The sequence below is a fragment of the Plecotus auritus genome, assembly GCF_963455305.1.
Source record: "Plecotus auritus genome assembly, chromosome: 10".
Taxonomy (NCBI): Eukaryota; Metazoa; Chordata; class Mammalia; order Chiroptera; family Vespertilionidae; genus Plecotus; species Plecotus auritus.
The window spans coordinates 13,048,635-13,069,434 of NC_137785.1; the positions used below are offsets into that span (position 1 = coordinate 13,048,635).

At 47.3% G+C, this 20,800-nt stretch overlaps 2 protein-coding genes across 2 annotated transcripts in view; both read right to left on the reverse strand.

Annotated features, from left to right (window-relative positions):
• Window positions 1–1,379, reverse strand: part of DHX34 (DExH-box helicase 34) — a 34,674-nt gene extending 33,295 nt beyond the window's left edge. The window contains exon 1 of the mRNA XM_080645392.1: window positions 1,272–1,379. The gene's annotated coding sequence lies outside the window, so the exon portion shown is untranslated. The remainder of the gene's footprint in view (window positions 1–1,271) is intronic.
• Window positions 1,380–14,838: 13,459 nt separating this feature from the next.
• On the reverse strand, window positions 14,839–15,861 carry C5AR2 (complement C5a receptor 2; the record flags this gene model as incomplete). The annotated part of the gene is made up of 1 exon (XM_080643999.1): window positions 14,839–15,861. The coding sequence occupies exon 1, from the start codon at window positions 15,853–15,855 to the stop codon at window positions 14,839–14,841; it is 1,017 nt and encodes a 338-aa protein (XP_080500125.1). The 5' UTR covers window positions 15,856–15,861.
• Window positions 15,862–20,800: the final 4,939 nt, after the last annotated feature.

Here is a 20,800-nt window from a genome sequence, read left to right on the forward strand (position 1 = left end):
CCCTGTTTCTCTTCTCCCTGGTACTCCATCCCCAGGTCTCGGGGTCTCGTCTTTTTCAATGCATCTTGCTCACCAAACAAATCTCTTCCCTTTCTTAGCCTCTAGTCCCTTATCTCACCTTCATTCATCTGATTCTCTCCCACTGTTTCTATTTTTCAGTCTAATCGTTTCTTTCTCCATTTGACAACCTCTCTATTCATCTTCAGTATTCCATTTGACTTTCTCATTTCGTTTGAATCTTTTGGACTATTCTTGCCTCTCTCCAGTTCTCACTCTCCATCACGCTCTTCCTCCATCATGACTATCTCTTCGTCTCTCTCCATTTCTCCATCTAAAATTTTGTCTCACAACTGACGATGTAGTAACAGCTAACACTTAGGGCTTACTCATGTACCAGGTACGATTCTAAGTCACTCATTTACAGGGAGTCCCCCAAAAATGTAAACACTCTTCAACAACTGACGGCTCAATCTTGAAAATGAAATGTATTTTAATAAACACTGCCTTGATAATTATTCAAAGTGAGTGTATACATTTTTGGGGACCCCCTAGATATTAATAAGCACACACACATATATAGACATACACTTTCCTCACCACCTTAAAAAGGTGCTATTATCACTATTTTACTGTCTCTCATCTCTCATTTCTCTAAACTCAGGATTACTCCATGTGCCTGCCTTTATCTCCCATTTCCCATCCATCTCGCTCCATTCTCATCCCTTGCTTTCTCTCCTTCAATCCCGCTCATGTCAACTTTTGTCAGGTTCTTCCTATTTCTCTGTCCCCATCTTTCTATATCTATTGGCCTCTCTCCACGACTGAGTCTCTCGTTCCTCCATTGAAATTGTCCTCCTCTTCTGTCTATTTCTGTTCGCTAGTTTCCCCCTTGACCTTTCCCGCCATCTCCCGGGTTCCCGCTGCGATCCCATTTCCCTCCGAGTCTCCGTGAGCCTCTCGGCGGAGCCCATCAGCTCCTGCCCTCCATCTCTCTAGTTTTCAGCTCCCCTCCTCCCTCAACCTCCCCGTCTCTCGGTCTCTCCGTTTCTCCCAGCTTTTCGTGCCTCTATTTCTTTCCGTCTAGGGCCTCTCAGTCTCCCAGGTTCTCTCGGGGACGCTCAGGCTCCATCTCCATCCGCTTCTCCCGGTCCCTCGGCCTCCTCCATTACATTTCCTCATCTCGGGACCTCCCCGACCCCTCAGTTCGCTCCCAAACTCCCGGCGACCCGGCGCCGCCACCAACGCCCCGCGCAGCCGCCCCGCCCCCTCACCTCAAAGACCGCCGCGAAAACTTGAACTTCCGGTCTCAGCGCCCCTCACGCGTCCAAAACTGGTCCTGCGCCTGCGCACGCCAACCCCCTCTGCGCCTGCGCCTGCGCGCGCTCCCGCCCCGCCTCGCTGCGAGCGGGTGGCGCTGCGCCCTCTAGGGGCTACTGGAAGCACTGCAGTGGAGACTCGCTCTGAGACCCGCCTCCTGCATCACTGGAAGGCTGGGATTTCAACCCAAGGAGGGAGATAGCCAGAGTCCCGACACAATTAAAACACCCCGAGATTTATTCATTATAACTAATAATTATTAATGCATAATTCTGTTATGTATAATTCACCCTATCAGTTCACTAATAGTCCAACTCAACTCCCCAGCTCCCTGAAGGCAGGGGCCATTTCTGCCTTGGGGAGGGGGACGGGTCCTATGTTTTCCAGCATCCACCACAAGGATTAGCTAGTTGGTGTTTGTTGAACGAGTAACTAAATGAGGTCAGAAAAGTGAGTCTTCTTTAATCCTACACGTGCGGGCCATTGCCAGACAGAGCCTCAGTTTCCCTATTTATAACACGAGGATAATCACCTACTTTTCAAGATTGTTGGGGAAAATACAGAGTGGGACAAAAAGGCTTACAGTTGTTCGTATGAAAAAGAATATCATAATTAATAAATAATAATACAAGAATAAACTCTGTTTTGCATACTCACAACTGTAAGTCCACTTTTGCCACACCCTGTAAATGGAAGAGTATACATGAGCTACAAAAACTGTTTTTTCACTACTGTACATACACTGAGTGGCCAGATTATTATGATCTCTGAGTGCATAATAATCTGGCCACTGAGTGTGTGTGTGTGTGTGTGTGTGTGTGTGTGTGTATGTGTGTGTGTGTATATATATATATATATATATATATATATATATATATATATATATATTAGAGGCCTGGTGCATGAATTTGTGCATGGGTGGGGTCCGGCCAGCCTGGCCAGGGGGAGGGGACATGGGCAGTTGGCCGGCCTGCCTGCTGGTCGAACTCTTGGTCGAGGGGACAATTTGCATATTAGCCTTTTATTATATACGATATACACTGAGTGGCCAGATAATTATGCGTTCAGAGATCATAATAATCTGGCCACTCAGTGTATAGGTGCTCACTAAATGTTAGATTTTTTAAAATATATATATTTTATTGATTTTTTTATAGAGAGGAAGGGAGAGGGATAGAGAGTTAGACATATTAATGAGAGAGAAACATCCATCAGCTGCCTCCTGCACACCCCCTACTGGGGATGTGCCCACAACCAAGGTACATGCCCTTGATCAGAATTGAACCTGGGACCCTTCAGTCCGCAGGCCAACGCTCTAGCCACTGAGCCAAACCGGTTAAGGATAAATGTTAGATTTTTGTTATAGGGTAACTAGAGGCCCGGTGCACAAAATTCGTGCAAGGGGCTTGGCCCTCACAGCCCCGGATGCCTCTCCGCCCCGCCCACTGGTTGTTCAGGAAGGTCGTTCCGCCGTGCAGTCTAATGAGCATATTAGCTCTTTATTATATAGGATATTGCCGTTCAGAAGGGACAGTCTTTAGTTCTGGAGTCAGATCTAGGCGCTGAGGATGCAGTGGTGAAGGAAACTGGGGGAGACAGACAGAGATCAAGGTAAATAGACCGTCAGGCAGTACTAACTTCTATAGCGAGCAAAACAAAGCAGGAAAGGGGTGAGGAGTGATGCTACTCTAAAGTGTCATGGTCAGAGATATCTAGAAAGTAGCATTTGAGCAGAGAGCTGAAGAAAGTGAGGTGGGTAAACCATGGGGGCCCCTACAGGAGAGCATTCTGGGGAGAGGAAACAACAAGTGCAAAAACTGAATTGGCAACAGATGTGCTGGGTTCAAGGCCCAATAAGCAGGCCTGTGTGACTAGAGTGAAGGTGAGGGGATAGCAGGGAATGAGGTGGAGAGAGGAGGAGGATAGATCATACACCACGGCCAGGACGTTGGCTTCCAATATGTGTGAGGTGAAAGTCCTGGGAGAAATATGAGCAGAGGAGGAACATGAGACGTGATCTGACTTAGATTTTACCAGAATCCTCTGGCTCCTGTGTTGGGAACAGACTGTAGGGAACCAAGATGAGAAAAGGGGACCATGTGGAGGCTGCCGGATTGGGTGAGAGATTGTGATGGCTGGACAAGGGTGACGGCAGAAAACATCATGGTAAGTGGTCGGGTTCTGAAGGTACTTTAAGGTAGAGCGTGGAGGGATTGGCTGACAGACTGGCCATGGAATGTGAGAGAAGAGAGAGGCATCAAGGATCACCCCAAAGGTTTTGGCCTGAGCACCTGGAAAAACTGAGTTGCCATCAACTGAGATGAGAAAGATGCAGGAGCGATAGAGTTCTATTTTTATCATATTAGATTTAAGTTATGTTGATGTGTCACATGGGAAGCTGGATGCATTAAAATGAAAAACAAACAGCCCTGGCTGGGTGCTTCGGATGGTTGGAGCGTCATCTTGTACACCAAAAGGTTTTGGGTTTGATCCCCAGTCGGGGTATGTATGTGAGGCAACCAATCAGTGTTTCCCTCTCACATCAATGTTTCTCTCTCCCTCTCCTTCCCTTCCTCTCTCTAGAAATCAGTTTAAAAATACCTGGCAGGGCCCTAGCCGGTGTGGCCCAGTGCATAGAGTGTCAGCCTGCAGACTGAAGGGTCCTGGGTTCGATTCTGGTCGAGAGCACATGCCCAGGTTGTGGGCTCGATCCCCCGTAGGGGGCGTGCAGGAGGCAGCCAATCAATGATTCTCTCTTATCATTGATGTTTCTATCTCTCTCTCCCTCTCCCTTCCTCTCTGAAATCAATAAAAGTTAAAACAAAAATTTTTAAATAAAAATTTTAAAAAAAGACCTGGCAGGTGTGGTTCAGTTGATTGTCGTTCTGTGAACCAAAAGTTTGCCCGTTCAATTCCCCATCAAGGCACATGCCCTGATTGCAGGCTCGATCCCCAGTAGGGGGCGTGCAGAAGGCAGCCTATTGATGATTACCTCTTTCTCCCTCTCTCTCTCTCTCTTAAGTCAATAAAAATGTATTTTTTTAAAAATCAATTAAGCCCTAGCTGGTTTGGCTCAGTGGATAGAGCGACGGTCTTCAGACTGAAAGGTCCCAGGTTCCATTCTGGTCAAGAGCACTTGCCCAGGTTGCGGGCTCGATCCCCAGTAGGGGGCATGCAGGAGGCAACCGATCAATGATTCTCTCTCATCATTGATGTTTCTCTCTCTCCTTCTCCCTTCCTCTCCGAAATCAATAAAAATATATTTAAAAAATAAAATAAAAAATCAATTAAAAGAATACACATATCCTTGGGTGAGGATTAAAACAAACAAGCAGGCAAACAGAGACGAAGGTTGAAAATTCCCTGAGCAGAAATAACTAGTTTTGTCATACAAACAAAGCTGAATTGAGCTTATTTTGCAAGACTAACATGACCTGGATCATTGCTTGCTTATGCATCCGGAAATCATGAGCAAAACTTGAACTATTTCCCAAGGGAAGTATGAGGTAACCACTGACCAATTCCCTATTATTGAAGGCAATTCTAATATTATGACCAATCACTGTGAAAAACAAATAGTCATTGCTTTTCACTACATAAGCTGCTTTATGACCATAGGTACTAGTATCTAAGCCTCCTTCCAGGTTTTGGCTCCCTTGCAAACTGTCTTCTGATGTGTGAACAATAAGCGTTTATTAATGACTACATCCGTGGGTCATTGGTTTCACTTCTGTTTTTTTCTGAACCTTTGACAGATGTGATGATCAAAAACTGAATTGTCTAAACCTTTGGGGAATACTATGAATATAGAGAGGTCCATTCGCACATCATTTCCAAAGAAGGAAAAGAAATTGACTAGCCTTAGCCGGTTTGGCTCAGTGGATAGAGCGCCGGCCTGCGAACTGAAAGGTCTCAGGTTCGATTCCGGTTAAGAGCACATGCCCAGGTTGTGGGCTTGATCCCCAGTGGGGGACTTGCAGGAGGCAGCCGATTAATGAGATCAATGATTCTGTCTCATCACGGATGTTTCTCTCTCTCTCTCCCTCTTCCGTCCTCTCTGAAATCAATAAAAATACATTTTTTTAAAAAAAGAAAAGAAATTGACTAAACACTCTGCTTAAGATTCGCAAAAGAGAACTACAGAATTTTTTGGAGGCAGTAAAAAACAAATGGGAAATCGAGAAGAAAGTCACAGACTACCAAGACTATGATTGAGCAACAAACTTGAAACTAATTCTTAGAAAAACCATTAAGACTGGTTCTTTAGAAACTTAAAGAAATCAATACATTCCTGGTAAAATAAATAAATAAAAACAAAAGAACAAACTTAAGAACAAAAAAGGAGAAGTTACAAAAAAAACCCCACAAAAATAAAGAGAGATGATTTTCGGTGCTTTCCCTCTGAGAAGCAGCGCCTGTCCCCTCCCCCAGGCAGTTCCCTCTCTCTCTCCTAAGTCCCAAGGGCCCATCTTTGCTCCTGTAACTTGTTTCCTGAGCAGCCCAGCTGGCTCACTTCTCCTCCTACCTCTGTAACTCCCTAAATAAACGTTCTCTTACAATTGGCAAAGAAAAAGAAAAGAAAGGTTATTTTTAATGATCAAGGGGCTGCTATGTAAAGTTGCACAAAAATGTTTGAAAACTTTCATAAAACCGATTCTCCTTAACTACAGAAAGGAAGGCTGATGCAATAAGAAATGAAAATAAATTTCAAAAAATACGAAGACCGCCGAAACCGGTTTGGCTCAGTGGATAGAGCGTCGGCTTGCGGACTGAAGGGTCCCAGGTTCTATTCCCGTCAAGGGCATGTACCTTGGTTGCGGGCACATCCCCGGTGGGAGGTGTGCAGGAGGCAGCTGATCGCTGTTTCTCTCTCATCGATGTTTCTAGCTCTCTATTCCTCTCCCTTCCTCTCTGTAAAATATCAATAAAATATATAAAAAAAAAAAACACACACACACACGAAGACCTTCTATAAAATATGTCAAAGAAGGACTCTCCTAAACGGCACCTGACCCCAATGGATTAACAATGGGATCCCCCCAACACACACGCTTTTCATGAAGTTATAGAAATTATCCCAGGACATAATTCATCCTACGAGGCAGGCTTAGTCTTAATAAGTTAGGTATGAGACTTCTGAACCAAATACCAAAGAGTAAAATAGGTATTGTTGAGGGCCTACTACGTGTCCCTGTATTAGATAAAGAAAAAAGAAAAGATAGCAAGATAGAGATCCCCACCATCAGGGAGCTCACAATCAAGTTGGAAGAAACAAATAGAGACGTTGGCTCTTTTTAAGGCCTGGGGTGGGAGGAGGAGAGACAGAAATCAATGTGGCCCATCCAATCAAAACGGCAGTGTAGGTAAACGTGGCCCCCGCATTTTCCCACCACCACATCAGAATTACAACTAGCCCGGCCAGTGTTGCTCAGTGGTGGAGCATCAACCTATCATCCAGGAGGTCACAGTTCAATTCCCAGTCAGGGCAAATGCCCGGATTGTGGGTTCAATCCCCAGTATGGGGCGTGCAGGAGGCAGCCGATCAATGATGCTCTCTCATCATTGATGTTTCTATCTCTCTCTCCCTCTCCCTTCCCCTCTGAAATGGATAAAAATATTTTTAAAAAAATTATAACTAACTTACAGAACAACTATCATTCAGAACCACCTGAAATCTAGCTGAATGGAAGTCCTACTAAGGATATCTAGAAGAACCCATCTCAAGACTCGTAGGAGGGACAGAGATGTGATACAGAACGGAGATGTGGGCTGGTCCCACATCCACATGTAGCAGATAAAAAGCAGATGGAGCCTGTGGATAGGGCATCAGCCTGTGGATTGAAGGATCCCAGGTTCGATTCCAGTCAAGGGCACATACCTAGGTTTCAGGCTCAATTCCCACTAGGGGGCGTGCAGGAGGCATCGAATCAATGATTATCTCTCATCATTGATGTTTCTATCTCTCTCTCCCTCTCCCTTTCTCTCTGAAATCAATAAAAAATATATTTTTTAAAAAGCAGGAGGTCCTGATATGGGGACTTATACTCTGATAGATGGAGCATCTGAATTAATCTGAAAAATAATCATATTATTTTAAATCTTAGAACACATATACTTATGTGAATAGGGAGTTAATTTTCTTATATGGGAAGAGGAGGTTAAGTTTTTCTTAAGTTTTCTTTTCAAGGCCTGGGGGAAGTGATTGAGGAGGTGACTCAGCTGTGAATCCAGCAAGCAGAACCGATAAGCAGGGTCAGACCCACCCACCAGGAGTCAAAACATCATCTCATCAACATCATCTCATCGCCTGATGACTGAAGACAATAGCTGACATCTGCGGACCTCCAAGGCTGCACGTAGCTGCATTCCATTCCCAGTCTCACCCTATCCCAGTGGTCGGCAAACTGCGGCTCTTTGGCCCCTTGAGTGTGGCTCTTCCACAAAATACCATGGCCTGGGCGAGTCTATTTTGAAGAAGTGGCGTTAGAAGAAGTTTAAGTTTAAAAAATTTGGCTCTCAAAAGAAATTTCAGTCCTAGCTGGTTTGGCTCAGTGGATAGAGCGTTGGCCTGCGGACTGAAGGGTCCCAGGTTCGATTCCGGTCAAGGGCTTGTACCTTGGTTGCGGGCACATCCCCAGTAGGGGGTGTGCAGGAGGCAGCTGATCGATGTTTCTCTCTCATCGATGTTTCTAACTCTCTCCCTCTCCCTTCCTCTCTGTAAAAAAATCAATAAAATATATTTTTTAAAAAAAGAAATTTCAATCGTTGTACTGTTGATATTTGGCTCTGTTGACTAATGAGTTTGCCGACCATTGCCCTAGCCCCTTCCCCTTTATATTCCTGTCCCCTGCACCTTGCTGTAAGATAGGAATGAATGCTTATAAGCACCCTGTCTTCTTGGTTGGCTGACCTTCTCACTAAACACCTTATATGATTCAACCCTGCCTTCATTATTGAACACAGCAACAGGCAGCCCAAGCCCAACCCGGGGTTTTCCGGTAACAGTCCCCCTAAGAGCGAAGGGTCCTGTCCCCCCGCTCCCCACCACACTCCCCCAGGCCAGGGTTCCAGTGCCAGGAAGAGAAATCCCCGTAAGTCTGGCTGTAAAAACCAGCGGGGACCGTGGATGAGTGAGATGGAGGGCTGCCAGAGCCCCAGGCAGTTCCTCTTTAAAGCGCCCACATTCCCACTTACTTGGACTCGCTCTCTCTGAGCTCCAACACTGGGGCAGCAGCTCAAAGGGCACCAGGGACACATGAGGAGGAACTGAAATTGCGTGGCATCAGGGCGAGGGCTTTCTCCAGACAGAAGTGCTGGCAGAGGTCATGGCTCCTTTGCTGAGCCCTTTCTCTACAGAGCTGACAGGAGGCACCATATCTGAGTCTCCATCAACCTGGCTAATGCTGTTCCCCCCACCCTGTTGACTACCTGAGACCCTGCCCTAGCCAACATGTGGGCCCATCCATGCTGTTTCCAATGGCTTTTCCGTAGGAGAAACAAGCAGCATCTGGCCTTGGTCTGCCCCATTTCTCTCATTATGTGGCCCCAGGCCTGGCTCTAGCAACAAGTGGCCTTGGTTCACAGCCTGGCTTCTCCTGAGCACCTCCAAGCCACGCATAAGCAGTAGCCATCTGCAGATTGCTTTGTAGCTCATGCTAGGAGATCCCTAGCAGAACACAGGGGGCAACGGACCTTGGCCGGCACCTCCAGGAGGCCCCAGAGCTATCGCACCCAGTGGACAGCTTCAGACCACCTTGAGAAACCACCACCACCTCCACAAGTGACACTCACGAGGTGGACTCCGTGAGCACCAGAGTCCTGCTGAAGTAAGTCCTACTCCATGGGATGGGCCCCTGCACAGCCAGCTGATCCTCTACGTTGGTCTGGTCGCAGCCAGTCCTTGCAGCTGATTAGTCTGGGGGTAAGTCCGTCCCATTGGCATGCCAACAGCAACCAAGGCTCAAGTACAAGAGGAGGGTGTACACAGTCCACACGGCGGGGGGCGGGGGGCGCGCTCAGTGGCACACCTGGAGTCTCCAGCTCAGGTGAAGAGGGAGGTTATGTCATTGGACCTTATAGGACACCTACTACATTAGACCACTCGACCAAGCCCAGGAGACATGGCAGCTCTACCTAATACATAGAAACAAGGAGACTGACAAAATAGGGAGACAAAGAAACGTGTCCCAAAGGAAGGAACAAACCAAAACTCCAGAAAAAGAGCTCAACAAAATGGAGACAAGCAATCTACTAGATGCAGAGTTCAAAACACAGGTTATAAGGATGCTCCATGAACTTAATGGAACCTCAACAGCATAAAAAAGGACATGGAAACCATAAAAAAAAGAACCAGTCAGAAATGAAGGATGCACTTACTAAAATGAAGAATAATTTATGAAGAGTCAATAGTAGAGTTGATGACACCAAGAATCAAATCAGGGATTTGGAATACAAGGAAACAAAAACACCCAATCGGGACAGCAAAAAGAAAAAAGAATAAAAACAAAACATGAAAATAGTGTAAGGAGCCTCTGGGACAACTTCAAGTGAGGTAACATTCACATCATAGGGGGCCAGGAGGAGAAGAAAGAGAGCCAGAAATTGAAAGCCTATTTGAAAAAATGACAGAAAACTTCCCTAACATGGTCAGGGAAATAGACATACAAGTCCCAGAAGTGCAGAGTCCCAAAAGAGGAACCCAAAGAGGCTCACACCAAGCCACTTTATAATTAAAATGTAAGCGATTAAAGAGAAAAAAGAATCTTAAAAGCAGCAGGGAGTTTCCTTAAAATAAGACTGTCAGCTGATTTCTCAAAGAAACTTTGCAGGCCAGAAGGAACTGGCAAAAAAAATATTCAAATTAATGAAAAACAAGGACCTACAATCAAGATTACTCTTCCTAACAAAGCTATCATTTAGAATGGAAGGACATATAAAGAACTTTCCAAACAAGAAAAAGCTGAAGGAATTCATCACCACCAAACCAGTATTACATGAAATGTTAAAGGGTCTTCTTTAAGAAGAAGAAGAAAAATAAATTAAACATATGAACAATAAAATGCCAATAAATATGTAACTATCAAAATTGAATCTAAAAAACAAAAATAAACGAACAAGCAGAACAGAAACATTCGTAGGTATAGAAAACATTTTGATGGCTACCAGATAGGAGGGAGGTCGGGTAGATGGGTGGAAAAGGTGAAGGGATTAAGAAGTACAAATTGAAGGGAAAAAGAGACATGTAATACTTTAAACGATAAAAAAAAATTTGTTTTTAAGTACAAATAGACAGTTACAGAATAGTTACGCGGATGTGAAGTACAGTATAGGGCATACAATCAGTTATATTCTAACGACTAGGTATGGTGTCATATGGGCACAAGATATATTGGGATGATTACTTACTAAGTTATATAATGTCTCACTGGGGTGTACACCTGAAACTAATATAGTAATGTATGTCAACTGCAATTGAAAAATAAAAAATTATTTTTTAAAAAAAAGAGATTAAAGTAGCCCAGATGTCACCCTTGGGGAATTTACAGTTTAGCTGGGGACTTGTGTTCCGGAAACTTGGAAGAGAGAGGAGCACTCCTTCCTCGCTGGGAGGAGGATGAATCGGGGAGGGCCCGCTGGAGAAAGTGTCATCTGAACAAGGTGTTGAAGGAGAATCTCGCTGATTAAGAAGAGCATGGGCACTGGAGTCAAGTAAACATGGGATCAGATCTCAGCTCTGTCATTTCCTTGCTGTGTGACCTCGGGCAAATGACCTCCCCTCCCTGGGTCTCAGCTTATAAAATGAAGCATCTCCCTCACCTTCCTTGGTTGTTGTAAGAATTACCTGAAAGGAAAACGGTGGGAAAAGTGCTGTCCTGGAGCAATGACTCTACACACAGATGCCACTACTGTGTGATTTAAAAGATATGAACAACCCTGACCGGTGTGGCTCAGTTGGTTGGGGGTCATTCCATGCACCAAGAGGTTGTTGGTTCGATTCCTGGTCAGGGCACATGCCAGGTGGTGGGCTCAGTCCCTAGTAGGGGATGTGCAGGAGGCAGCCGGTCGATGATTCACTCTCACATCGATGTTTCTTTCTCTTTCTCCCTCTCTCTTCCTCTAAAAATCAATTTAAAAAAATCTTTAAATATTTTTAAATATATTTTTATTGATTTTTTACAGAGAGGAAGGGAGAGGGATAGAGAGTTAGAAACATCGATGAGAGAGAAACATCGATCAGCTGCCTCCTGCACACCTCCTACTGGGGATGTGCCCGCAACCAAGGTACATGCTCTTGACCGGAATCGAACCTGGAACCCTTGAGTCTGCAGGCCGACGCTCTATCCACTGAGCCAAACTGGTTAGGGCAATAAAAAAAATCTTTAAAAAAATAAAAGATCTGAACAGGTGAGATTCTAGAGCAGCCCTGCCTAATAGAACATTCTATGATGAAGGAAATATTCTATACCTGCTCTCCCCAAATTGGTCGCCACCAGCCACACGTAGCTACTGAGCACTTGAACGGTGGCTAATGCAACCTTGAACTAAATTTTTAATTTTAATTAATTGAATTAATTTGAATTGGACTAGCCACAGACAGCTCGTGGTTACCAGACTGGGCAGCAGAGACCCAAGGGGCTTTCCAGGCAGTGGCACCAGCTGGAGAAAAGACCCAGAGGTGGGAAAATAATACAACCCAGAGGATCTGTATGAGTTTGCTGTGGCTGCTGTAACACGTTAGCACAAGCATAGTGACTTACAACAACACAAATGTATTCAGTTACAATTTGGGAGGTCAGAAGTCTGCAATCAAGGCATTGGCGAGTCTGTGTTCCTTCTGGGGGCTTTGGAGGGCAACCATTTCCCTGCCTTTTTCAGCTTCTGAGGCAGCCTGCATTCCTTGGCTTGTGGCCCCCTCCTCACATCCCTCTGACATCTACTTCCATTGTCATATTGAAGCATCCATCTTATATAAAAACTGCTGCTTGAAATTTTAACCCTGCTATTTTGGCTTCTGTAAACGCTTGCTTGCTTAAATAATAAGGAAAATAAGACTGCTCCCATTCCAGAGAGGTCGTGGACTATGCCCCAGAGTTGACAGTGCTGACACCAGGCCAGGCCTTGAGATATGGTCTCATGGCCCCTTCCCAGCACGTAGGCCTTCTTTCCCAGAAGGCCCGGAAGTCTCATTCCAAATTTGGGAGACAGAAGAGCTAGGAAAAGTATAAATAGAAAAGGTTTCCTCCATGTGGGGGCGCCCAGAATTTGAAAGGCACATTTTTCTCTGGCCCTGCCCTTAATAAAATGTAACTCCCTTTCTCTAAGCATGGCTTGGTTTTTTTTCCAGTCTTCTGTAACAATATCTCCTGCTACTGACTCTGACCCTTCTGCCTCCCTCTTATAAGGATACAAGATGGCGTTGGGCTCACCTGGATGATCCAGGATCGTCCCCCCATCTCAAGCTCCTTAACGCAATCAAATCTGCAAAGTTCCTTTTGTCATGTGAGGCCCCATATTCACACGTTCAGGGGATTAGGATGTGGAGATCTTCGAGGGCCATCATTCTGTTTGCTACAGGGTCTGAGCACCTAGAATATAAGTGTGCTCAGTGGTGGAGAGAGGTCTCGAATACCAAGTTATGGAGCTTGGACATGGCCTTTCCTTCAAAATAGATTCATAACCTGTCACCCTCTCACCACCTGTGCTGCTGTGACCCTGACCGAAGTCACCCTCACCTCTCGCAACATCAGCCTTTGCAGGAGCTCCTCACTTCCCTCTCCCTTCCCCCATCGTCCAGACTCCACCAGCAGCCGAGGGATCCTATTAAAACCGAAGTCAAATCAAGACACTTCTTTGCTCAGAATAGGGTTGCCTGATTTAGAAACATTACAGACTGCTCAGTTAAATTTGAATTTCTGACCCACAACAGTAATGTTTTCAGTATAAGTATGTCAAACATTGTGTAAGCCAGAGGGATTGAGCCTCGGACCCAGGAACCAAAAGGTCACTGGTTTGATTCCCATTCAGGGCCCATGTCTGGGTTGTAGGCTCAATCCCAGGTGGGGGTGCGTGCAGGAGGCAGTTGATTGATGATGTTCATCTCTCATTGATGTTTCTCTCTCTCTCTCTCTCTCCCTCTCCCTTCCCCTCTCTCTCTCTAAATATCAACAAAAACTTATTTTTTTAAAATTTTGCATGGGCCATACCTCATGCTAAAAAATTTTGTGGTTGTTGATCTGAAATTCAACTTTAATTGAGTGTTTTGTATTTTACCTGGTCACTGTAGCTCAGAACCCTCCCAGGAATCCCCAAACAGTTGCTATGGCCTAGGAGGCTTTCCAAGTCCGCCCCCCTGGACCCCTGCACCTCTCTCCCTCCGTCTCACCCCACTCTCCCTCTCGCTCACTCTGCTCTCCACACTGGCCTCCTCACTCTTCTTGGGGTGTGCCAAGCACACTCGGCCTCAGGGCCTTTGCACCTGCTGTTCCCTCTGCTTGAAATGCTTTTCTCCACGTCTAAGCATGCCTCTTCCCTCCCTTCCTCAGATCTTGGTTCAAATATCACCTTACCCAAAAGACACATTGCATATTTCTTTATTTCTTTGCTTATTGCCGGTATTCCTGCGCAAGAAAGTCAGCTCTGTTTGGGCCACTGCTACATCCCAGGGCCTATTCTAGGGCATTGCACGTAGTGGGGGGAATAAGAAATGTTTGTTGAGCCCTAGCCGGTTTGGCTCAGTAGATAGAGCATTGGCCTGCGGACTGAAGGGTCCCAGGTTCAATTCCAGTCAAGGGCACATGCCCGGGTTGCAAGCTAGATCCCTAGTAGGGGATGGTGGAGGCAGCTGATCAATGATTCTCTCTCATTGATGTTGCTCCCTCTCGCTCCCTCTCCCTTCCTCTCTGAAATCAATAAAAAATATATTTTTTAAAATATATTTTATTGATTTTTTTACAGAGAGGAAGAGAGAGGGATAGCGAGTTAGAAACATCGATCAGAGAGAGACATTGACCAGCTGCCTCCTGCACACCCCCTACTGGGGATGTGCCTGCAATCAAGGTACAGGCCGGGATCGAACCTGGGACCCTTCAGTCCGCAGGCCGACGCTCTATCCACTGAGCCAAACCAGTTAGGGCAAGATACATACATATATATATATATTTTTTAAAAATATATATTTTATTGATTTTTTACAGAGAGGAAGAGAGAGGGATAGTTAGAAACATTGATGAGAGAGAAACATCGATCAGCTGCCTCCTGCACACCTACTGGGGATGTGCCCGCAACCAAGGTACGTGCCCTTGACTGGAATCAAACCTGGGATCCTTCAGTCCTCAGGCCGACGCTCTACCCACTGAGCCAAACCGGTTTCGGATATATATATATATATGTTTTTTTTAAAGAAACTTTGGCTGAGTGAATAAAGGGATAAATGATGATAGCATTGAACCTCTGAATCTACCTATGCCTGAAGCCCATTTTGTGAAACGGGATCGGAGCATACACACCGGTTTCCCCTCCAGCCTACACCTCCATCTCGGAGACCAGGTCATGGCTGGTGGATTTCTTGCTGACCGCACTTTCATCCTTGCTCTGGGGCCCCTGCAGGGCCCAGCGACACGTGGCTGGCAGTGACTGGCAGAGGTGAGCCCGCCCGAAATACAGGAAGAGCACAGGATTGAGGCAGCTGTGAGCCAGGGCGAGGCCCACCACCAGGGGCTCCGCCCGCAGGGCCCGGGCCAGCAGCCTGGAGTGCGGGGCAGCCACGGCGAGCACCAGCCCCAGAATGTGGTAGGGGGTCCAGCAGACAAAAAAGCCCACCACCACGGCCGTGCCCAGCGGCCAGCGGCGTGGGGCCGCGCGGCACAGGATGGCCCCGTGGCAGCCGGCCACCACCACCAGGGGCCCCAGGAAGCCAAACATGAACCGGGAGGCGGCCACTGTGTTCTCAGCCAAGGCAGAGCCGCCGAAGTCCACCACGCACTCCAGCCGGGCCGGGTAGTGCTCCCGGTGCAGGCGGTGGTAGATGGCCGAGGGCAGGGTCAGCAGCAAGGCCAGGCTCCAGGCTGCCCCGCAGGCCACCTGCACCCTGCACGCCCGCCGATCCAGCGGCCAGCAGGCCGGCCTGAGGGCCAGCAGGCAGAGGTCGGCGCTGAGAGCAGCCAGGAGCAGCACGCTGGTGAACATGGACAGCAGGATGACCGAGGGCAGGGCCCGACAGCCCACGGCCCCGTAGGGCCACTCGCCTCCCCGCGCAATGGGCACCGACAGGATCGGGAGAGACAAACAGCAGAGCAGGTCGGCCACGGCCAGGTGGAGGAACCAGGTGGCGCCGGCCCGCCGCTGGGCCTCCTTCCGGCTCACCCAGGCCACCATGGCGTTGCCCGGCACCCCCACCAGGAAGACCACCGCGTACAGCAGGAGCGGGGCCACGCGCAGGGGCCCCATGGCGACGCAGGTGCCATCGGCGCAGTCCACCGGGAAATCCGGAACCTCCGCGTCATAGTCGCCGTACTCGTAGCTGAGGGAAGCGTTCTCCATCCAGACACCTGGGCAGGCGACAAAAGCCACGAACCTCAGTCACGGAAACTCTCCCGCCCTTGGACTCCTCGGGAGTGGGAACCCGGCCCATCAGGATCTTGGGAACTAGGATGTGAGCCCCAGCTGGTGTGGCTCAGTGGGCAGAGCACTGGCCTGTGGACCGAAGGGTCCCAGGTTCGATTCCGGTCAAGGGCACGTACCTGGGTTGGAGGCTCCTCCCCGGCCCAGGTCCCGGTCAGGGCGCGTGCAGGAGGCAACCAATCGATGTGTTTCTCTCTTTTCCTTTTTTTTAAAAAATATATTTTATTGATTTTTTTACAGAGAGGAATAGAGAGTTAGAAACATTGATGAGAGAGAAACACTGATCAGCTGCCTCCTGCACACCTCCCACTGGGGATGTGCCCGCAACCAAGGTACATGCCCTTGACCGGAATCGAACCTGGGACCTTTCAGTCCGCAGGCCGACGCTCTATCCACTGAGCCAAACCGGTCAGGGCGATGTGTTTCTCTCACATCGATGTTTCTCTCTGTCTTTCCCTCCCTCTTCCACTCTCTCTAAAAGTCAGTGGAAAAATATTCCCCGGATAAGGATTTTTAAAAAAAGAAAAGAAACGAGGATACGACAATGCTGGGAAGCCGGTGTGTCTGAATACTGGGCTTCTAGCAATACCGGTGGACTAGCTCGTTAGCATCTGGAATTCTAGAATATGCCAACCCGGAACCCCAGCCCGTTAGAATCCTGGAATTGTAGAATGCCAGGTCAGAGCACTGGCCGGTGAGCATTCTGGAATTCTAAAACCAGACAGTGTTAGACTCCCTGCTTAGGAGCATCTTGGAACTCGGGGAATATTACAATGCTAGACCACGATTGTGATAAAAAAAATCTTGGAATTCTGCCCTGGCCGGTTTAGCTCAGTGGATAGAGCATCGGCCTGGGGACTGAAGGGTCCTGGTTCGATTCTGGTCCAGGGCACATGCCTGAGTTGCAGGCTCGTTCCCTACGGTAGTAAGGGACGTGCAGGAGGTGGCCGATCAATGACTCCCTCTCATCATTGATGTTTCTATCTCTCTCTCTCCCTGCCTCTCTGAAACCAATAAAAATATATTTAAAAAAAGATCTTGGAATTCTGAAATACGACACTATTGGAACCCTGGCCAGTTGTTACTCGGAATTGTGGAGCTCTTAATGTTGGCGGAAATGTTCTGCGTCTGTGCTGTCCAGTGTGGTAGCCGCCAGCACAGGTGGCCACTGAGCATTGGGAATGGGGCCCTGACCAACGTGGCTCAGTTGGTTGAGCATCGTCCTGAGCACCAAAAGGTCGCCAGTTCAATTCCCATTCAGGGCACATGCCTGGGTTGTGGGCTCAATCCCAGTAGGGAGCCTGCAGGGGGCAGCCGATCGATGTTTCTCTCTCTCTCTCTCTCTATATATATATATATCTCCCCCTCTCTTAAATCAATAAAAACATATTTAAAAAAGAAAAGAAATAGGGCCATGGTGACTGAGAAAAAAATTTCAATTTCACTTCATTTAAATTCATGTAAATAGCTACACGTGGCTAGTGGCTACCTTCTTGGACAATTAAGTTCTAGCGCATTAACGTGTTAGAACACTCACCTATCAGCAACATGGAATTCTGGGATTTAAAATACTGGAATCTGAGAGGGAACCAGTTGAGCAGGAAAGGTTAATATGTATTCAGAGCAGAAGTATTTGACTTGGTTCCTCTTCATCTGTATTTTCAAATCTTGGCGCAATGGAAATGTACCTCTAGAGCAATTTTCCCATCTGTTTGTTTGTTTTTATTAATCTTCACCTGAGGATATTATTTCCATTGATTTATTTTTATTTTTATTTTTTTAATATATTTTATTGATTTTCTTTACAGAGAGGAAGGGAGAGAGAAAGAGAGTTAGAAACATCGATGAGAGAGAAACATTGATCAGCTGCCTCCTGCACACCTCCCACCAGGGATGTGCCCGCAACCAAGGTACATGCCCTTGACCAGAATCGAACCCAGGACCCTTTAGTCCGCAGGCTGACCCTCTATCCACTGAGCCAAACCGGTCAGGGCTATTTCCATTGATTTTTAGAGAGTGTGGGAGAGAGAGAGAGAGAGAGAGAGAGAGAGAGAGAGAGAGAGAGAGAGAAACATCGATCAATTACCTCCCACACGTGCCCCGACCAGGGATCGAACGCAAAACCTAGGTATGTGCCCTGACTGGGAATCAAACCTGCAACCTTTCGGTGTACAGGATGATGCCCCACCAACTGAGCCACCCAGCCTGCGCCCCCCCCCCCCCCGCCCACACTTTTTTTTTTTTTTTAACATAAATGAGATCCTAGTAAAATATGCAGACAGCAAAGGCACACCTCACACAGTGTCACACACTGGGTCTCCCAACCTGAGCACACCTGGGTAACCGGCAGCATGTCGAGAAACAGATGTTTCTAGAATCCCACCGGAGCAATTTTAAAAAGTAATGATAGTGTTAGGTAAGCAGGGAAACAATGTTGAACTCTCTACAACTCATTCATTCATTCACTCATTCATTCATTCATTCATTCAATACAACTCCTGAGTGCCTTCTCCATTGCCATCACTGGATGCACAGCAAGGGACAGACAAAAACCCCTTTTCCCTTGGGTCTGCCACTCTAGTGGGAGGAGTCAGACAGGAAAAAAATAAGCAAAATACTAAGTGTTTCCGAAGGTGACAAACGCTATGGCGAGAGAGAAAAAAAAAAAATCACGCAGGGAATTTTTAATTCCCTATGTTGGAATTTTGAACGAGTCATCAGGGAGAGCTTCTCTGAGAAGGTGGCGTCTGAGCGAAGCCATAAAGGAGGTGAGAGAGGGCGCTGTGTGGGGGTTTAGGGGAGACTTCGAGGCAGAGGAAACGGCTAGTGCAAAGGCCCTGAGATAGGAACGTGATGGCCATGTTCAAGGAACATCGGTGGCCAGAACCGGTTTGGCTCAGTGGATAGAGCGTCGGCCTGCGGACTGAAGGGTCCCGGGTTCGATTCCGGTCAAGGGCATGTACATTAGTTGCAGGCACATCCCCAGTGGGAGGTGTGCAGGAGGCAGCTGATCGATGTTTCTCTCTCATCGATGTTTCTAGCTCTCTATCCCTCTTCCTTCCTCTCTGTAAAATATCAATAAAATATATTTAAAAAAAAAAAAAAAAAAAAAAAGGAACATCGGTGTGGCCCGAGTGGTAGATGAGGAGATTACGGGGAAGTCAGAACAGAGAGATATCAGGGCCCACGTGGGGCGTTTCGGACCTTATCTTTTATTCCATGTGAGTGGGGCCGGTACTGAGCAGAGAAGCAACATGATCTATCACAGCAATAATAATTGCTGTTGGTATGATTATTAATATTGTTCTTAGAAGCCATTATCTACTGAGCACTTTGTGTTATGTGCTGGGCATTGCTCCGAGCACCATTACACATCATATTGTTTAATCCTTATAACAACCCTCTGGTTTCAGGTCCACCGTTATACCCATTCTGCAGATGAGCAAACCGAGGCATAGAGAAGTTAAGTAACTTACCTAAGATCGCTCAGCTAAGCAAGAAACAGAGTTGAGTTTCAAACTGTGTTAGCCCCACTCTGGTACGCCGGGCCCTAGAATATTATCATCCGAAAACCTTAGATTCGGGAGAGCTGGAAGGCAGGACAGCCAGTGGCCGCGAGCAGATCCAGACTCTGTGACTCGGTTTCAGTTTGTCTGAGAAAGGGGAGTCACCCAGGTGAACCTGCCTCACCGGTTTGGGGAGGCCTGGGGAGTTACTGTGTGTAAAGCATATGGCACAGAGCAAGAGCTGGGGGAGCTGGGGGATCCGTCAGGGGGCCTGACGCTGAGGCTCTCTGGCTGGCCAGCTGGTATTGCCCAGAGCTCCTGCCAGGGCTGACAAAACAGGAAAGGCAGAGGGGAAGTTGGGGCGCGCCCCCTGGTCCCCTCCCTCCTGCAAAAGTAAAGGAGAAGCTAAGCAGCCGCTGAGAGGCCAAGCCCTTTGAAGTGTGTGTGTTTGAAGTAGGGCACTCCATTCCCATGTTATTTTCAACACTAGAGTGAACCTGTGTGAGCTTTAAAAACTCACATCCTTAGAGCGTCGGCCTGCGGACTGAGGGGTCCTGGGTTCGATTCCAGTCAAGGGCATGTACCTTGGTTGTGGGCACATACCCAGTAGGAGGTGTGCAGGAGGCAGCTGATTGATGTTTCTCTCTCATCGATGTTTCTAACTCTCTATCCCTCTCCCTTCCTCTCTATAAAAAATCAATAAAATATATATTTTAAAATAAATAAATAAATAAAAATAAAAACTCAAATCGTTGGAGCCCTGGCCGGGTTCAGGGGGTTAGGGCGTCATCCTGATACACCAAGGTTGCGGGTTTGATCCCCAGTCAGGGCACAGATAAGAAACAACCAATGAATGCATAAATAAGTGGAACAGCCCTGGATGGTTTGGCTCAGTGGATAGAGCATCGGCCGGCGGATTGAAAGGTCCCGGGTTCGATTCCACTCAAGGGCACATGCCCAGGTTGCAGATCCCCAGTGGGGGGCGTGCAGGAGGCAGCCGATCAGTGATTCTCTCTCATCATTGATGTTTCTCTCTCTCCCTCTCCCTTCCTCTCTGAAATCAATAAAATATACATATATTTTTTAAAAAAAAATAAGTGGAACAACAAACCAATGTTTCTCTCTCTCTCTCTCTCTCTCTCTCTCTCTCTCTCTATTTATTTATGTTCATCCTCACCTGAGGATATTTTCCCATTGATTTTTGGAGAGAGTGGAAGGGAGGCAGGGTGGGAGAGAGAGAGAGAGAGAGAGAGAGAGAGAGAGAGAGAGAGAGAGAGAGAGGGAGAAAGAGAGAAACATCGGTATGAGAGAGCACATGCCCAGACTGGGGCCAGGGATCAAATCCACAACCAGATACA